At 41.2% G+C, this 20,492-nt stretch overlaps 1 protein-coding gene across 1 annotated transcript in view; it reads left to right on the top strand.

Annotated features, from left to right (window-relative positions):
• DCN (decorin) overlaps positions 1–20,492 on the top strand; it is a 185,671-nt gene that overhangs the window by 77,862 nt on the left and 87,317 nt on the right. Inside the window, exon 6 of the mRNA XM_073554277.1 lies at positions 19,013–19,106. Within this exon, the coding sequence (XP_073410378.1) occupies positions 19,013–19,106 (94 nt within the window). The remainder of the gene's footprint in view (positions 1–19,012; positions 19,107–20,492) is intronic.

Genomic DNA, 20,492 nt, shown 5'->3' on the forward strand with positions numbered 1-20,492 from the left:
GGATGTTCTTAAACATTTCCCATTTATTTTCTGTATTCTTATTCTGAGGACATTGTCCCAGTCAACCAGATTAAGGGCATCTCTAAACTGGTCAAATTTTGCCTTAATAAAGTTCAGTGATTTTGTGATTCCCTGACAAGTCCTCCTAGCGAAAGATAAGTGAAACTGTACAATATTGTGGTCGCTATTTCCTAGATGACCAAAGACCTGCAGATTTGTTTTTCTGTCAGGTCTAGTAGATATTATTAGGTCTAAAAGTGCTGCTCCTCTGGTTGGATTCTGCACCAATTGTGAAAGATAATTATTCTTGTTTATCAGCAGAAACCTGTTGCCTTTATGGGTTTTGCAGGTCTGCTTCCAAGTTAATATCTGTCCCCCATAACAAGGACCTCATTATGGGTTGCAGCTTCATCTATCTGCCTTAGTAGTAGACTTTCCATGATTTATGTTTTATTTGGGGGTTTTTAACAGACCCCAATGAGAATTTTGCTACTATTTTTCCCTCCATGTATTTCGACCCATATGGACTCGATATCCTCATTCCCTTCGCTAATATCCCCCCTTAAAGTGGACTTTAGACAAGACCTTACATAAAGACAAACCCCTTTTCCTCTCTGATCTTTATGATCCTTTCTAAACAGACCGTAACCCTGTAAGTTAACTGCCCAGTCATAGCTTTCATCTAACCGTGTCTTGGTTATTCCCACTATGTCATAGTTACCTGTAGATATTTCTGCTTCTAGTTCTTCCATCTTGTTTGTCAGGCTTCTGGCATTTGCGAGCATGCAGATTAGAAGAATTTGCTTTGTTCTAATCTCCTCCCTGTAGATTGTTTTAGAAATTTTCTTACCTCCCTTTCGAGTATGTTGTCTTGGGTCTTCTTTGCCGCACCTCATATTCTTCATCAGTATATTTTCTGGCTTCACGTTCGAGTGTAATATTGTTTTTCCCATCCCCTCTTCTTTAATGCCCTCCTGATGAGTGTAGCGAGTCTTCTGCTGAATGTGTGTTTCCCAGGTTTGTTGAGGTGTAGTTCATCTCTGGTGAGGAGTCTATTGTACAGGTAATTCATACCGTAGTCCAGGAATCCGAATCCTTGTTGTCTGCATCATCATTTTAGACAGGTGTGCGCATCAAGGATCCTGTTCCATGTTCTGGTGCCATGCTGTCTACTGGAAGGATAGAAGAAAAAACTACCTGTGCTTCCAGTTCCTTTACTTTCTTACCCAACTCTTCAAAGTCTTTGCAGATTGTCAGTAGGTCCTTCCTTGCCGTGTCATTGGTGCCAACATGTATCAGAAGAAATGGGTGGACATCCTTGGAACTGATGAGCTTTGGTGTCCTATCGGTCACATCCTTGATCTTCGCACCTGGGTGTCAGCATACTTCTCTTGCGGTTATGTTCAGTCTGCAGATGGCTGCTTCTGTGCCTCTCAGTAGTGAGACTCCCACCACTACCACTCTTCTTTGCTTCTTGGCTGTACTTTTTGTTGTTGGGTATTGCTGTGTGTTCTTTTCTTCTTTGCTTGCCGGTAGTGCCTCATCCTTAGGTGTGCCTTTTTCGTCTTCCACCAGGCCTTGGTATTGGTTTCTCAGTTGTGTGATTGGTGGTGTCTCCATGGCCTTCTTGCTTCTTTTGGTCACATGCTTCCACTTGTCTGCTTTTCGAGGTTCTCTGACTGAAGTATTTAAGTGAGCAGGCTTCCTTAAGTGGCTGCTGGTGATTAGTTTTCTTCCTGTGCATTCTGTGGTCTGCTGTCTCCTGCCTGCTCCTGCATTTTTCAGTTAAGTTGTTTATTTGCTAATCCTTTGCATCTTATCTGGTTTTGCCTCTTTCTGCTTTGCTGTGAGGGTTCAGCTTGCTCCCTGCTGGGGCTTTGCTGGACCCCGCTCCATATGTTACAGCTTGTGTCAGTTTGTTCAGTCCCCTGTTATATTAGTCTCTTTTGCTTTGCTGCCAGTTCATACCAGAATGCTGATATAGTGGGGGAGAGGTCATGACACCTCAGTGTTTTTTTGTACATCAAACGTGTTGGATTTTTAGGGTTTTTGCATGATTGCAGACAATGTCTTTCCTTTCCTATCTAGTCAATTTGGGCTCCATCATTTGCTCAGTCTATTTTCTGCCTGTGTTTGTGCCTCATCTTGTCTCACCGACAATATATGTTTGTGGGCTATCTATTTCTTTGGGGTTCTACTCCAGGGCAGTTTAGATTTCACCTTTCTTGCTTTAGGCCTAGCTAGTTCTCCGGCTGTGTTGAGGCGTCTAGGGCATCGTAGGTACGCTCCACGGCTACTGTTAGTTGTGTTGTTAGGATTAGGGTCTCAATCCGCTAAGTTACCAACCTTTCTGGTTTCCTGGTGGCCTAGCCTATTCCTGCCATCCTCCTCGGTGACCAGTTCATAACAGTTATGTCTATTATAAACTATTTATGATAAATGAAAATTCCATTAAACAATAATATCAAAATTGTCAAGATTGATAAAAGGCACAAGTCCATCAGCCTATAATCCCATCCAACCTATAATCCTAACTCATACTGTAAAATAAAGTAAATAGGTGAAATACATCTATAGATTTCAAACATATTCATTAGAATTCATTAAGGCTGGTGATACATTTTTGAACCAAAAGCCAGATAGAGTAAGATGTCAAGAAGAAAAATTATCAGCTTGCCTCCTAATTTGGCGCATCTTTGGGCAGGTGTTTTTAATTTGCAGTCAAAAGAATTAAAGATCCAGCTCAACAAAGTAGTGAAAAAAACTTCTTTATTCATTGAAGAAAGTGTTCAATGGAGGATAAAAACATCAGCGTAAAAAGTTACATGATGAATGAATGGATGTCATTCATCATGTAACTTTTCAGGCTGATGTTTTTATCCTCTGTTGAGCACTTTTTTCAATGAATAAAATAAATAAAATAATGAATAAAGAAGTTTTTTTCACTACTTCGTTGAGCTGGATCTATCATTCTCTTGACTGTTTCACGCCTTGACACCGCGTCTCCGTACTCCGAACCCTCCAAGATGTCTATTATGGTGAGCTGGCCTCTTTTTTGCTTTTGATTTGCCCCTTGTGTAGTGCTCTTGAGTTACAGTAGATAGATCCTCCATATATGGAATAAGCACTGAAGCAAAGGGAAATTTGAGTGCCAGTGATTGTGGCAAAAATTATCCAAAAAAATGCACCTTCACCAGTCTGTCCTATTCCTATGTATCGGAATCCAACTGATGGGAAATTGAATCAGTTTTCATCAGTATGAGAGGATCTGTCATGATACAGTTGATTTTTTTTTAAAGTGATGAACTGAAAAAATAATGTCAATTTGTCATCTTTCAATTTCTATTAGTTTCAAGTTTCAATCTGTTAAATGCTATTTTTTAATACCATTTCATAATATGTTCACTGGTTCCGTCCTGGATTCAGGTGCATGCACTGGCGGTGCCATTGGCTACTTCTTGGTGTCCGCCTCAACTAGGAGTATACTGCCGAAAGTTGCGCATTAGAGAGCTAATTTTTAGGTTGATGCTAAACCACCACAATATAGAGTTGACAATAATTATGGCCATGAAATAATTCTACATTTGGGAAAAGTCATAGGTTCCTTTTTTGCGTAAGATATCACTAAGAATATTAAAATAGTGTACCCACACAGCGTGAAACAAAATACCAGCAGAATCATTTCCCCACATTGTCATTCAGGGACACTGGCTGTAGAGCACCTACATAGTGTCATAAAATTAATAGTATGCCACAGATTCCCCGGATATTACATTGTGTTTACACAGAGCCAAACAGGCCGTAGTACAACAGTTTTCCTACATAATACCTTGATGGATGCATTTTGGATGAGTGAGTCAGTTGTAAACTTAACTGAATTTCCTAAAACTTGCCAATTGAATCCAATTTACGGGCATCAATCTAAATAGTGACCAATCAGATGACAATTTTCTGTATCAACTTGGATTGGGAAATGGTTAAAACAATAAAATATATTCACCTAGCTCCTCATCCGGCTCTGCCAATGCTACTCTACAGGTTCTCTACAGGTCACATAAGGCACCTGCCTTAGCTCTGGCTCCCGCCTTTTCTTTATTCTTGGCTTGTGCTTTGGGTGTTGGCTAGTCTTTGACACACGTCATGAAGTCATGATGATCTTCTAACCTGCACAAGACCTAACTGGAGCCGAAACCTACAGCAAAAAGTGTAAGGATGACCAGAGCTGGAGCCATGTCTAAAAGAGCTATTGGGGTCAGATGCAAAGCAGTGGCAGTAGAGACAGGTAAGGAGCAAGATGGATATAATATTGTATTGTTTTAGAAACACTTCCCAGCCCATACATTTATTTTACATTGGGGTCAGAAGACCTTACAGGCACAGTGCCAGGCATGATTAACTGTAACATGAGAAAACTTTTTTTTTTTGCATTGTGCATGTAACTTATGTTGCCCTCTGCTGGTAGAAGATAGCAAAAATCCGTAATATCGCACAGACATAGCTGGCTTTTTTTTTTCTCTAAAAATATTTCAGGGGACTGTACACAAAGCTTTCCAAAGTGTCAGGTCTTTTGAAATCTTCCAGTATGTGAGAACAATTGGGAGATTAAGGTAGAACCACTAATCAGAAACTGGGATGCCAAACATTATGGAAATCTCATTTTTTTAAGTGGCGAAGTCTTTATACATATTTTTACTTGTTATAACTGTTAATTTGATTACTATTATGAATAAATGCTATTCAGAGAAAAGAGTGGAAGGTACGAGACCTAACCATCCACTTACTTCTCTATTTGTGCAGAACTAATTATAAGGCTATGTTCAGATTTTGCTATTTTGCTGCCAAAACCTTATCTCTTTGCAGGAAAAAGCTGCAGACAAAAAGTAGGTTTTTCTGATGTTTTTGCTACTATACTTGCTGCATTTTTGCTGAGTTTTTTTGCTGCTTTTTATTGCTGTGTTTTTCAGGATTCTTAAGTTCAGCTTTGCTTCCACAATAGCAGCATGAACAATGCAATGTGTAAGGCCACCAATGTAAGACGCATGTGACACCATAAAACATTTTTGGAAAAAAATGCAATTTATTGGCAAAAGATTTTTATGTCTGAAAAATAGTGACTATTTTAGACAAACAAGTTCATGAAAAAAAAACACAATTGCAAATGTGAAAACAGCGGGTGAAGTTGAATTGGTCGGGATTCTCGGGAAGTTTACCTAAGAAATTGGCACTACATTTCGTAGGTCGGGCATTGTTTACATTCACACTTTGGTCAGTTCTTGAGTTGATCAGGTATTGTTCAATTTCACCCTCTTTTCAGGCATTGCCTACTTAAACACACATCAATTTAATTAAACTGTACTAATCCTAATTGCCTTTCTCAAGTGAGGAGACCAAGAAATTTTGGTTTAAAATTAAGAAAATCATAAAAATAAATTGGTTTCACATCTTTCTGTACTTGTTTTTTTCTCACTGAAAATGCAGCAATAACTGATGGAAACATTTTTCGCACTTACTCATTGCTTTCTAGTGATGTAAAAAATTGCCAAAACAATGCAAAAGTGACATGCTGCAGTTTTCAAAAAAGCAGAAATTGTACAACTCATTCTTGAAAAAAAGCAATGTGTGTGCCTGAGATTTCTTACATCTCATAGCTTTTACTGGTACTGTAAAAAGCAGCTTTTAATTTGCATAAAAAACTCAGCAAAAACTCAACGTACACTGTAAACATAGCCTAACAAAGTAATGATGGTCCACTATTAAACATGGTCTGATATACCACCTCAGATTTAGTGTACATTCACACCAATGTATTTTCGGTCCGAGTCCTGTCCATGTAAAAGCTGGCCTCCTCCCGATTGCCCTGGTGCAGTGGTAATTGGGGTAATGGTAGTTTGTTGATGTCGGCAGGTTGATGTCAACCCTGTGGTTAGTATTGGAGAGGTGTCTATCAGACCAGCACATTACCAATCCAGTAATCAAAAAACAAAAACTCACACATAAAAAAAGTTTTATTTGAAATAACATTCCGTCATAATTTCCCTAGTTCACCAATTTATTTAACAAAAAAAAAAGAAAAGATATGTAGGGCCATCATAGTCCAGGAAATCCACTTTAGTACATAAAATCCGTCATAGTCTACAAAAGGATATCGGTAAAACATTAAAAGAGAGAAATAAAGACAAGACACTGTCCCTCATTCACCAATTCTTTAGAAAATAAAAAGTTCCCACGCAAGTCTGTCGTAGTCCATGGAAATCACATGATGGACACCAAAATGTTATGGAACCTCGTTCAGAGAATGAAATGTCATAGGCTGTACAACAGACACTCCAGGTCCCACTACGGCATTTGAGACCTGGCGGCTGTGAACAGTGGTGACGTCAGTTACTATCCCGCTCATTAGAGCCACCAAGTCTCACAGAGGGCAACGTGACTCGCTAACTCTGGTGAGCATTTTACTTAAGGCCTCTTTACATTTAGCGATGCACCAGCAATCCCGACCATGATATGACGCGGTCAGCATCGCTGGTGCATCACTAAATGGTCGCTAGTGAGCTGCCACACAGGAAGATCTCACCAGCGATGCAGTGATGCTCAGTGGTTTTACTTACCTTTCAGACGAAGCGATGATCGCCGTCTTCCGCCCGCATCCACAGCTCGCTCGTCGGCACCAGCAGGAAGCCGACGACGAGAAATGGACGTGGACGATCTCGCGCGATCAGTGATAGCCAGTGGGGGAGCCGGTCGGAGGTAAGTATCACATGTAGCGATTTCGCTAGCGATATCACTGCTGCGTCACAAAATCTGTGACGCTTTATCGATTTCGCTATGTGTAAAGCCCCCTTTACTGATGTTGGCAACTTTGTAAAATCGGTGATATATAAACAGCTTTAATGTATTCCATAATATTTATTTTTAGGATTCCAGGTAAAAAATTATGTGAATAGCAAATATTTTTTTATCCATCTTATTTACTTTTTCTAAGTTTTAATTTGATAGGCTTTGCTACCCCATCTGAGAGCAGAGACATGTAGAGGCAGAAATCCTGATTCCAGAGATGTATCACTTACTGGACTGCTTGCCGCAGTTTTCATAAAATTACCATTTTATCTGCTGCAAATTTAGCAGCTCTCTAAATGCTGAGCTCTGTATTACCCCGTCCACATCACTAATTGCCCGCCCACATCACTGATTGACAGCTTTCTGTGTACACTGTTCATAATCAGAAGGCTGCCAATCAGTGGGGGGGTGAGGTTTGACTACATGGCAGCAGGTTTACCAGTCCTCTAATTATTATCTCCTGCTCATAAAATAATGATTTTATTAAGACTACAACAATAAGCCCAATTAGTGACACATCCATTGAATCAGGGTCTCCATCCCTATATTATGCAAATCTCAGATTAGGTGAGAAAGACCTGGTGACAGATTCCCTTTAAAGGGAGCAAGTCATATAATAATATATTGTATAATTTCTATATATTTGATGCTCTAATAAACAAATAAAGATAATGATAAATGTTGACTTTCAAAAGCACACAATTAAAAAGTAATAAAAAATTATAATTTAAAGGAGTTCTCTAGGACTATTAAATGGATAAGGTAAATAAAATCAGAACTTCTGGCTATAGCGTAATTATAAAGGTCACAGTTCAAGCAGAGGCAACATGTCCTTAAAACCTGACAGTCCAATAGGCCACCTGGTATATAAACACATTGACTCTATGTGGCATGTCATGCATAATGCACAATGGCATTGCAATTCATCACCTTCAATGAGGCCATTTCCCTATGTGGGGAGGTTGACCTGGCAGATGGATCTGCCTTTGATGGTAGGCAGAGGGATAGCTCAGCATAGAAATGGAAGTGCTGAGATGAAGAGGAAATGGGTCTGTGTGACTGAGACGCCGACCATGACTTGTTTTACAATGCCTGGTCCCTGACACCACGTACTTCCCAGGAGAATAGGACGAGATTGACGAGGATGACAATGGTTAAAGGAAGGGAGAATGTGGGGAGGTTGACCTGGCGGATGGATCTGCCTTTAGTGGTAGGCAGTGGGATAGCTCAGTGTAGGAATGGAAGCGCTGAGATGAAGAGGAAATGGGTGCCGTGCTGTAGAGTGACCATTATAGGGCAGTGGGGAGCGGAGAAGAAAGTGGTTATGTAACTGCCCTGGGTCAAGGTCATTGTCATTGGTCAGGTCTCTGTCAGGTGATAGTGGGCGGAGCTACCAGGGCAGGTAGTATAAAGGCTGAGGGAAGGTTCCAGAAGTTCCAGTCAGCCAGGGGAGCTCAATAAATAGGGGGGTCTGCTGTGAAGTGAAAGGCAGCGGAGGGCCCTCAGAGAGTATCTGACAGTAGAGACGGTCTTGGGGGGTGACCCAAAAGGACAGTGGTGGCAGACAGAGATGGTCTGAGAGCAACAGACAACGGTGTACTTTGAATGGCGAACCACTGAGGTGAAAGTGCCTAGGGCAGCCACAGTGGAAGGAGTTGCAAAGGACGCCACGACGGTGAAACAGAGAAAGTGAAGGTACCCGAGTCTGTGTAAAAAGGAGTTGTGAAAGTCCTGTCGTGAAGCTGGAAGTCGTCAAAATTCAGTGAATAAACACAGACCTGTTGAATTCAATTTCTGTCTCCATCTCCAGTCTGTCGGCATCAAGAAGTGGGTCACCCCCCATCCCTGCTGATCTCCAAATCTCTTTCATCATCTCCTCCACCCCAGTCCTGTTGGATCAACACCAACCACCTAATCGCCTTCCCTCAGCCCCGACCCTACTACACCTATACCAATAAGTGCTTTATTTCTGCAGTCCATAAATCCAGTCACAAAATTGTTTGAAATAAAAAATGTGCTCTGAATGTTTCACATACATTTCAGATCACATTTACTCTTCTCGTGTTCATGTACTGTTACTCGCATAGACAGGTTTTTAGACAGATAATTGGTGTTCACAGACTAGCAAGACAATCAATCACTTGATTAATGGTGTTTTTAGAAATAGAAGTTTTAGAATATCTCAGTTATAATTACACATTTTCAAGGCCAGGTTATAACATGAAAATAGTTCAGTTTGTCAAGCAAAACATATGTTTGAGCTATATTTGTGCTCACTTATAAAAAAGCTGCTGTATGTTTCACATGCACTGCTAATAGCACCCTATAGGATAATTTAATCTTATATCAAAACTATGTAATCATTTTATCAAACCTGTTGTCCACACAAAACTTTACTCTTTAAGTGCAACTGTGAGCAGTTTTGGCCGATATAAGATGCGGCCATCAACTTTCAGGGCTTATATACAGCATTCTATAATGCTGTATGTATGCCACCAACCCGACCTGGAAGAAATGAAATTTATAATTTTTATTATACTCACCCGGGGGGGCGGTCCGGTCTGATGGGTGTCGATGGTCTTGGTCCGGCGCCTCTCATCTTCTTATGATCGCCACCCTCCTGCTTGCTTCTTGTGGATGACGCGACCCTGCATCATCCACACAGGCTCCCCAGCATCGCGCTCCTGCACAGGTGCACTTTGTTCTGCCCTGGTGAGGGCCCAGGTGTCGGAAAAGGTCAAAGAGCCATGGCACCTGGGCACTGCACTACTTTGCTCTGCCATCAACAGGGCAGAGCAAAGTATACATGTGCTGGAGCGCGATACTGGTGAGCCTGTGTGGGTGATGCAGGGTTGCATCATCCACAAGAAGCAAGCAGGAGAGCAGCGATCATTAGAAGATGGGAGGCGCCAGACCAAAACCAGCGACACCCATCAAACTGGACTGCCCCACAGGTAAGTATAATAAAACTGACAGTGGGGGAAACAAGTATTTGATCCCTTGCTGATTTTGTAAGTTTGCCCACTGACAAAGACATGAACAGTTTATAATTTTAAGGGTAGGTTAATTTTAACATTGAGAGATAAAATAATTGGATTGTATGAAAAATACTTTTTTGACAATTTTAAAAAGATTGAAAATTGGAATGGACAAAGAATACATTTTTTAACAATCTTACAGATTGTCAATTGGATTGGATGTAAAATACATTTTTGTGACGATTGTAAAAAGATTGTCAATTGGTTTGCATTCTTTAGGGAATTAATTACTACACATAACTATAAAGAGACAGACTTAGGCAATGAATCATGCTGTGGACTGTGGAAGAGTGTAAAACAAAGAAGGTGGTAGGACTTCTTTAAAAGAATATTTTCTCAAGTCAGGAAACTGATCTCATCCCTTACTAGATCCATATGTAAATGTTCAAATAAAAAAGTCACATACAATTAATTACAACTAACTGAATGGAAAAAGAAGCAACAAATTTGCATCTGTTACAACAAGAAGAGCTGCTGCTAACACTGGGATTTATGATGACCAAATTATCAAACATTATTAGCCCTGTCAGCCACCGAAAGGAGAGATGGAAAGTTCTCCTTGTAGCAGGGGGTCAAGAAGGGTAAACAACCAGCAATGGATGGTGCCCAAAATGCGCATAACGGAAGAGTCACATGTAAGGCAGCATAATATAAAGTCTATCATGTGTTCCAGACAGTCAAGAGTTCACTATCCCCACCAGGAGGATGAATCTCCATCTTTTTGAATTCCTCCTCTTCCCTCTCCTCCTCCTCAGGCCATCCACGCTGAACAGATGAGAAGCTGGTGTTGGTAGTACTCTCTGCAGCGCAGGCAACTATCTCCTGGTCTTCCTCCTCATCACCCAATCTGTGCTGAGAGGATGAAATGAGGCTGGGTTGGAAAATAACACCGTGTCTACTTTCTTCCTCCATCGTCACCTGGTATGCATACAAAGCTTCATCTTTGATTGAGAACAGCAAGCGATTGAGTAGACACAGAAGCAGGATTGTCACGCTAATTATGCCATCATTGCCTCTCACCATGTTGGATGATTCCTTGAAGTTTTGGAGTACTGCACAGATGTCAGACATCCATGGCCACTCGTCAGTTGTTATATGCGGAGGCTGAGCGGAATACTCTTGGGCATGTTGGAGCTGGCATTCAACCATTGCCCTCTGCGGGTCACAAAGCCTTACCAATATATGCAATGTTGTGTTCCATTGTGTGGGCAGGTCGCAAACCAGTCGGTGAGGTGGCAGTCATGCTCCAGCACTGCCTGACCGGTGACAGCTGTAGCTGACTTGCATAAATGGGGACACACACAATGTACCATGACAAGTAGTTCAGTCAAATTGGGGTAGATTTTTAGAAAGTGATGAACCACTAAGTTGAGCATGTGGGCTAGGGATGGTACATGTGCGAGGTTACCAAGTTTCAGAGCCACCACCAGGTTACGGCCGTTATCACTCACATACAACCATGCTTTGTTGTAGGTTTGACAGTGAGAGACAAAGATATGTCTGGTCTGTTAGACCTTTCAACAACTCTGTATCGGTGTGCTGTATGTCACCTAAACATATGAGTTTAAGCAGAGCCTGTTGCCACTTCGATGAAGCAGTTCTGCATTGCTTGCAACTTGCACCTGATGTGGACGATAATTCTAAGATTAAGGAGGAGGAGGGTGATGCAGGAAATGGCATAGGAGAAGTTGGAAACCCTGATGGAACCTAGGCCCGCAATTCTAGGTGTCGATAGCACATGTACTGTCAGGGAAATGAAGTATCCATGGCTACAAGCACTTGTCCATGTGTCGGTTGTTATGTGGACCTTCCTAGTAACTGCATTGGTCAGGGAAAGGGTTATATGTTATAGGACATGTGCTGGTGTAAGGCAGCGATGGGTTTCCAGGAGATATAGTGTTGACAGGGAAGCAAGAATCAAGGGACGGCCGCCATCATGGTGTTTGGATAAGTCTCAGTGTCCACAAGTCTAAATGGCAATATTTCCAAGGTAAGCAGTCTGGAAATGTGTTTGGGCCTGTGGGTGGGTGGATGCATATTTCCGCTTGCATTCCAGGGCCTGTGGTAAGGATAGGTAATCGCTGTGCATAGACAAGTAAGTGGATGTGGTTACTGATGGTGGTTGCGTACATGTAACGACAGGTGCAGGGTAGGAGACATCCATGCCTGCGTCTTGGACAGGGGATTGGCAGACACCTAGCACAAGCAGTGGTGTCACCCGCAGACACTGATTGGGCACCCAGGCGTTCATCCTACCTAGTTGGGTGCTTGGATGACATGTGCCTGGGCATGCTGGTGGTGGTTAGACTGGTAGTGGTGAGAACCCTGATGATCTTGGTAAAGCACAGGTTACAAACAACCATTTTCTTATCTTTCTCACTTTCTGTAAAAAAGTGCCACACTGGGAAATAAGTGACGCTTGGCCTAGGATCTGGCCACGTGAGGGTGCTCTGGGGAACAGTTGAATGCCTTCTCCTTCTGTCACCCCCACTGCCTCTTCCTGCCTTTTGCAATGCTGCAGATCCTTCCCTGTTTGCACTGCTGTGATCGCTCCACATGCCACCTTGCCAGATTGAGTCATTGACTTCATCATCCACCACCTCATCTTTCATTTCCCCACTCTGCTCCTCCTCCTATCTTGTTCTCTTAACGTGACTTCCTGGCAACTGTGTCTTATCATCATCCACCTATTGAGACTAATTGCTGTTCACCACCTTCAGCTTCTTCAGTTCGTGGCTGCTCAAATATTTGGGTATCAGTGCACACAACCTCCTCAAGTCCCTCTTGAAATTTGCATGGTATCAGGCCAGAAAAAGTCATAAATGGAAAGGTAAAGAACTCCCCATAGTGTCCAAGTATGGGGTTACTTGTCTTCTAGGACTCGGCATGGTGCGAGGCTAAACAGTGTGGAAGACAGATTGGTGCTGGGAAACAAACTGGAAGCATTATCTGCCACCCAATCCACAACCTGCTTGCATTGTTCTGGCTTTTACAGTGGTATCCTGTGACCCCCTGAAAAGATGGAGAGGAAGCTAGGTCTCGTGGATGAGTGTGTTTGTTGTGTAACTGTAGCAGACCCAGTTTCACCTAGACCTCACCAATGGCCTCTGCATGCATCATCAGCAGCACGTCCACTCACTTGTCCCTTACCGCACACCTTGTGCATTTTTAGTTATCTATGCAGCTAAGAGCAGTATTATTACAGAATAGAGTCTATTCGAATTGTCCCTGAAATGATTTTTTCTTGTACATGGCAGCAACAAAGTCTGTAACACAAATGTAAAAAAATGTTTGTAATAGAAAAATCCCTACTCCGCCACCAAACCAAAAATTATTTTCAGATGTGAGGGGTATTAGGAGAGAATAGAATTAATTTTTTTCACATATCAGCTGTAGTATTAGAGAATAGAATCTATTTTAATTAGCCCTGAAAAGAGCTGTTAGTTTAACTTAGCAACACCAAGCACTTTTATGCAATTAAGCCTTCTCTAAGTTCACCTAATACATTCTTCCTAAGTACAGTATCTCATCTTCCCTAAAATGCAACTAACTGCAGTCTTCTAGAATAAAATCTATTTTCACAGCGCTGTTGGTTTAAAATTTTACAATTAGCTAGATAAACGCTGTCTAGCAAACTGTAACGTCTACTGCAGCTCTCCCTAAGCCATTTCCACATATAATAAACCTCTTATATAGACCCGATGACGTTATGCAGCAGGCCAATCACAATAATACCAGCAGCCAACATGGCTAAGTATTACTGTGATTGGCAGGCAATCCCAACATATTTAGTGACTGAAAATTAGTCACCAAACATGCAGGGCATGGTGAGCGAGTACCCGGATACCGGACTGAGTGGCGAGTATCTCGAGCAGCAGGAAGCTCGATTGAGCCTCATGCAGTGCTATGTACGCTCACCAATCACTAGTAATAATCCTAACAATAACCATCTAGAATGCACTGAATATAATAAGATAATAATAAATATTTTTTTTAAACGAGTAAGGGAAAGTCTTATAAGTGAAAGTGCAAATGCATAATTTATAACTATTTTCAAATACCTGAATTAATATAACATAGCAAGTTTAAAAATGCATTAAGAAATATATTCAGTACAGTAATAGCTACCCAAATCAGTCACCAGAAATTTGTGCACAAATTTAAAAAAATCTGTACTGAATATATATCTTATTACACTCTTAAACTATTATGTAAATTCAGGTATGAGAAAATAGATATAAATTGCAGATTTGCACGATTACTTATATGATTTTCACTTATCTGTTTAAAATTACTATTTTTTATCTTGTGTAGGGATTCGCTCTGGTAGGTAATGGCAGGGCTGCAGTAACGAGGCAACACACAGGCTTAAAGTCCAATTTCAGTGGTTTGATGTCACTTTGAAAACAGCAGGTTAACAGAAAGTAAGGAAAAACATAAATATACTCCAGCTTGGAGAACCACTGGCCCCAGACTCACCCCTTGCACAGGATGGGCTTAACTAAGCGGCTGCCAGGTCCGCGGCATCCGCCAGGTGCCATTCCCAGGGTTGTTGAGAGTCTTGCTGCTATAGTCCTGCAGCACGGGGATCCTGTACACAAGTTCAGGCTAAGTCCAGCCAAGTTCCTGTAACTTCCAGACACACACTCGCCATGTGCCAAACACCAACCTCCATTACATAGCCCATAACCCCTCCTACAAGTGAGGTAAACATCACATGGGCTGATCACGTGACCATGACATCATCGCAGGTCCTGTCTTTAGGGAAAAACCCCGCCAAACATTAACCTGCTGGGAGAAATGTATCTCCCATCCAGTAAAACACCCTTTACTGTACCACACTTGTTATATTCAATGTATTCTTGACAGTTATTGTTTGGATTATGATGCTACATATTGCTTTTCCTTCTTCCAAAATCCATTTATTGTGCTTACTACTTACCTATAATTTTTAGATGTTTTTATTTATCATTTGAAATTAATTTGTATTTCTAAACTAATAAGAAAGGTATTTTTAAAAGATTCAAGTGTGACATTTCTTCTTGTTGACTATATATTAGTTAACAGATTCATCGAGGACACCAAAGTCCCCCATGCACAATAGATTAACATTGGTCAAACCTGCTGATATAGATGGGTTTGGTTAAACCTCTAATGTGTAATGGATCCTGCGACAGATGATTTTTTGTTGGGTTAAGTATCCGGCATGTCTGATTTCGGTCTGCTAATATTTTTGCTACGTAACACATAAATTGCCGCTAGTGGCTCTCTTATAGAGAACTTAGTAGCACTCAGTTGTATAGGAATGATGGGCAAGTTCATCACTGACCAAATTATTTGCAGTTATGGAAAGTGATAACTACTCTAGTATTGTCACATTTGAGTAGTCCCATATTTGATGGCTCTGCCCATGTATACCGTAAAAAAAAATTCATATTTAGTAAACATTATTTGTTTAACCCCTTTACCCCCAAGGGTGTTTCCATGTTAATGACCAGGCCAATTTTTACAATTCTGACCACAGATCCTTTATGAGGTAATAACTCTGGAACGCTTCCATGGATCCCGGTGATTCTGACAAAGTTTTCTCATGACATATTGCACTTCACGATAGTAGTAAAATTTCATTGATATGACTTGAATTTATTTGTGAACAAAAAAAGAAAATTTGGCGAAAATTTTGAAAATTTTGAAATTTTCCAACTTTGAATTTTCATGCCCTTATAGCACAGAGATATGGCACCCAAAATACTTAATAATTAACATTTCCCACTTGTTTACTTTACATCAACACAATTTTGGAACCAAGATTTTTCATTTCAGCAATTTCTCATTTTTACAACACCATTTTATTTTTAGGAACCACATCACATTTGAAGTCACTTTGAGGGGTCTATGTGATAGAAAATACCCAAAAGTGACACCATTCTAAAAACTGCACCTCTGAAGGTACTCAAATCCACATTCAAGAAGTTTACTAACTCTTCAGGTGCTTCAAAGAATTTTTTGGTATATTTAAAAAAACTGAACATTTAACCTTTTTTCACAAAAAAATTACTTCAAATCCAATTTTTTTATTTTACCAAGGGTAACAGGAGAAATAAGACCCCAAAAGTTGTTGAGCAATTTGTCCTGAGTACGATGATACCCCATATATACGGTAAAACCACTGTTTGGCAGAGCTCAGAAGGGATGGAGCGCCGTTTGACTTTTCAATGCAAAATTGGCTGGAATTGAGATTGGATGCCATGTCGCTTTTGGAGAGCCCCTGATGTGCCTAAACAGTGGAAACCCCCCAATTCTAACTCCAACCCTAACCCTAACACAGCTTTAACCCTAATCCCAGCCCTAACCATAACCCCAACCACAAACCTAACCCTAACCCTAATCCTAACCCTAACCGTAATCCCGACCCTAACCCTAATTCAAACTCTAATCCTAACTCTACCCCCACCCTAACCCTAACTTTAGCCCCCAACCCTAACCCTAACTTTAGCCCCAACCCTAACCCTAACTTTAGCCCAACTCACTTTAGCTCAACTCTAACCCTAATGGGAAAATGGAAATAAATACATTTTTTTACTTTATTATTTTATCCTTTTATTTTGATTTACTATTTTTTGTATTTTGATCACTGTAATAGGGTCTATCAGAATGATCAAAATGAACCAATAGGAAAAAATCTAATGTTGCTGGGTGCCGACCGGCAGATCTCGGCGGTTGCACTGCACATGCGCCCTCCATTTTCTCCTGGAAGAAGCAGCCAGGGGACTTCAGGAACCGGGGGAGAGATCGGGGGACCCTATTTCTCTCTCCTCTGATGTGCGATAAAATCAGAGGAGAGAGAAATTAAATGGAAAATTGGACTTTTTCTGCAGTTGCCCTTATACCGTTAATAATAGCAATAGCAACCGACCCAAATCATGTTCTCTGGGGTCTCGGCTACCCCTAGCACCCTAGACCCCAGAGAAATTCTAACGCTGGGGGGCGCTATAACCTGAAACCTTAGCGCCGTTAAAAAGCGGCACTGTGGTTTAAGTAACCTTAACTGCCGCCATTTAATGTCATATCAGCTGTCGTTAAGGGGTTAAATGTAACTCTTATCATTTTCCCCTGTTCGCGCCGATCGCCGGCAGAGCAGGGGAAAATGACAAGAGCCGTGTACAGCACCCGGCTCTGGGGAACAGCGTTTACTGCAACACTTCTTCCCTTTCGCTCGTCCTTGTGGTACTGATGCGGCACACGCGTGCCACACGTGTGCTGCAAGTATTACACACACGGACACTGACATCTCCGGTACTGTAAATATCAGGACATATGAAAGAGGCGTTATAGCGGGTTTTTATGTTTGGCAGCTGTCACATGCTGAAAGACGCTTTAGATTGCAAAAAATAGTTTTTGCATCACCACATTTTGAGAGCTAAAATTGTTTTGTATTTTGGCTCACAGAGTCATGTGAGGTCTTGTTTTTTGCTGATACACAACAACTGCTGCTCAATAATTAGCGTAGTGTAATAACACTATACACAATTTGCAAATTGGCAACTAATCTCTAACTAAATATTACACTAAATACCTAACTTTTAATGAACTAATAAGGACTATAAAAAATCAAGCAACTGTGCAATTATCACCAGGGGGGATAATTCCTGCCTATATATTCACTTACCATTATAGTAGTATTCCCTATAATATCATTCCCCAATGGAGATAATACTAAATGTAATGGGATCGGTGCAGCCGCTGCCTTTATCCCTATTATATGATTGCACTGCTGGCTTGTTATTAAAACAATTTTCTAGACCTCACTTACATGTTTCACCAGTTTAACTGGCTTCATCAGGGTTAGAGGATGATGACATTGGATCTCCATGGCAGCGATCAGGAAAGCATGGTCTCCGATCCAAAGGTAGAGGGGCTGTCACAGCTGTCAGCTTCTCTGCTGACACTGGAGCACAGCGATCTTGTTTCATAGCAGTGTTCCGGGGTTAAAGTGCCGGAGGTGGTCCGTGACTGCTCCTGGCACTTAGTGCCTCGTGTCAGCTGACACCCGGCTGCGATCGGCCACGCTCCACCTTGATGGCAATGACGTACTATTCCGTCCATGAGAATTAAGTTCCAGGGCACATGGACGGGATAGTACGTCCACTAGCAGAAAGGGGTTAAAGCAAATTTAACACGGGTTTTTGCTAACTCATCTGAGTGCAACAGAATTTAGAAAAAGAAAGCCTGATTCCAGCAATGTTTAACTTAGTTTACTGGGTGCTGCAGCTGTGATACAATCAGAGTTTTTAGCTGTAGAATGTACCAGAGCTCAGAAAGCTAACCACACCCCCACATCCATGATTAGCAGCTTTCTATGTTCAATATATATTGACAATAAGCTACTAATCAGTGCTGAGGGCATGGTTGGACCAGGATGCATGTGAGAACTAGTCAGGCAGTAACAATCTCCTGCTGGTAAAACACTCATTTCATTAAAACAAAAGCATACAGCCTAATAAGTGACACATCCCTAAAATCAGTGTTTTGGACCCTAACTCATTCTGTTCTCAGTTTACATATCAAAGAGTAGCTAGCAGATTCCCTTTTAGATAACATCAGTTGTTCAGTTGTAGTATTTGCTCTCTTTACCTAATAGTTATATGACCAGAATTCTCTATTTAGCAAAACAAGCAGGACGTTTTGACTATATTCTTCACCTGAAAACAATGTATACCCATTGATATTTTGCCTCTATCCCATGAGAAAAATAGCATTTCATGCAGGCTCGGACTGGCCCATAGGGTAACAGGGGAATACCATGGTGGGCCCCTGTGCAGATCTGGGCCCCCAACCCCCCTGTATGGGCAGTACTTGGCATTATTCAGTTTATTCTCTCTGTACAAAAAAAATGCAACATCTCATCACTCATTAACTAAACTACCCAGTTTATTATTATATAGAGATATAGGTAAATTTGCAAATGGGGTTAGTGTACTATTTGTATGCAGGTGAAAAGTGGGCCCCCCCAGTCAATGTTACTGGTGGGCCCTTGGCACCCCAGTCCGACACTGATTTCATGCACTTCATATAAATTCAAATATTGCGTGGAGGAGCCGTGATATAAAAATCAATCTATTTCTTTTCATTTCCAGGTTTGCCAACGTCCCTTACTGAGCTTCACCTTGATGGAAACAAAATCGCCAAAGTTGATTCTGAAAGCCTAAATGGACTGAATAATCTAGCTAAGTATGTATCATAATAAAACAACATTTCACAGATGGTGATGTAATGCCGATATGAGGGAAATGTTATTTCTTAACTATTTTGTATGGTATGGCTGCTTGGGCTAAAGGTATAATCATTAAAAGTTTGAAAATTGCAATTTTTTAAAACTTTTTGTCAAATTTCTGAAAATTTGATAAACGCCAAATATATTGACTTGATTTTACCACTAACATAAGTACAGTGTCTCACAAAAAACATACTTAAAATCATATGGATATTTTGAAATATTCCAGAGTTATTGCCACATAAAGTGACACTGGTAAGATTGGAAAAATTTGGCCTCGTTTCCAAGGGGGTAAATTACTGTTTATTTGATGGCTGAAATTCACACTTAAAATCTTTAGCACATAAGGAACGTGTGAACGTACCCATACAGTACTACAGTAGTCTCATTCTGTAAGGCCCCTTTCACACATTAGTGTCTCCAGTACATGTGGTGACAGTTTTCTTATGTACCGGAGACATTGACAAACGTAGACTCATTCAAATGAATGGGTCTATGTACATAGGGACTACTGTAAGTGATGTTCCCCTGCATATGGTGCTGAATGTGGCTGTCATTCTCCCTGCTCTGCCAGCAACAGTACGAGCAGGGAAGAATGAATGAAAAAAAAATTACGTAGAGTCCCCCCTACTTTTTGAACCAACCCAGCAAAACTAACAGGTGCTGGCTGCTACTCTCAGGCTCGTAAGGGGCCACGAATATGGGCCCCCCAGCCTAAAAACAGCAGCCTCCAGCTGCCCAGAAATGGTGCATCTATTAAATGTGCCTATTCTGGAGCTTTGTCAGGTTCTTCCCACTTGCCCTGTAGCAGTGGCAAGTGGGGTAATATGGGGTTAATGTCACCTTTCTATTGTAAGGTGACATTAAGCCCGACTTAGCAATGGAAAGGTGTCAATAAGACACCTATCCATTACTAATCCTGTAGTAAGTAAAGGGTTAAATAGACTCACACAAAGTAAGAATAAAGTCTTTTAACGAAATAATACACCACATATTTTTTTCCATCTTTATTACACTGCTAATTCCATCTCAAATCCCTCAATCTCCTGTAAAAAAAATTAAAAAAAAAATAAACCAATAATATACCATACCTGTCCGGCGTACAGTCATTCCCACGGCACAATCCATATCTGGGGATAATCAGTTTACAACCGGAGCAGGGCTAATGCAACCGCTTGGGCTGTAAACTACTGGGGAATGAAAGGGAAGCAGCGCGAACAGGCTCAGTGACTAGCGGTGACATCACTCAGTTTGTGCTCGCTGCCGGCATGAACTCCTGTGACCTCAGCAGCCCGCACCTGTTAATTTTGCTGGATTGGTTCAAAAAATAAGGAGGACCCCAC

The sequence above is a fragment of the Dendrobates tinctorius genome, unplaced genomic scaffold (genome assembly GCF_039654945.1).
Source record: "Dendrobates tinctorius isolate UK_male_01 unplaced genomic scaffold, ASM3965494v1 ptg000209l, whole genome shotgun sequence".
In the NCBI taxonomy this organism is placed as follows: domain Eukaryota; kingdom Metazoa; phylum Chordata; class Amphibia; order Anura; family Dendrobatidae; genus Dendrobates; species Dendrobates tinctorius.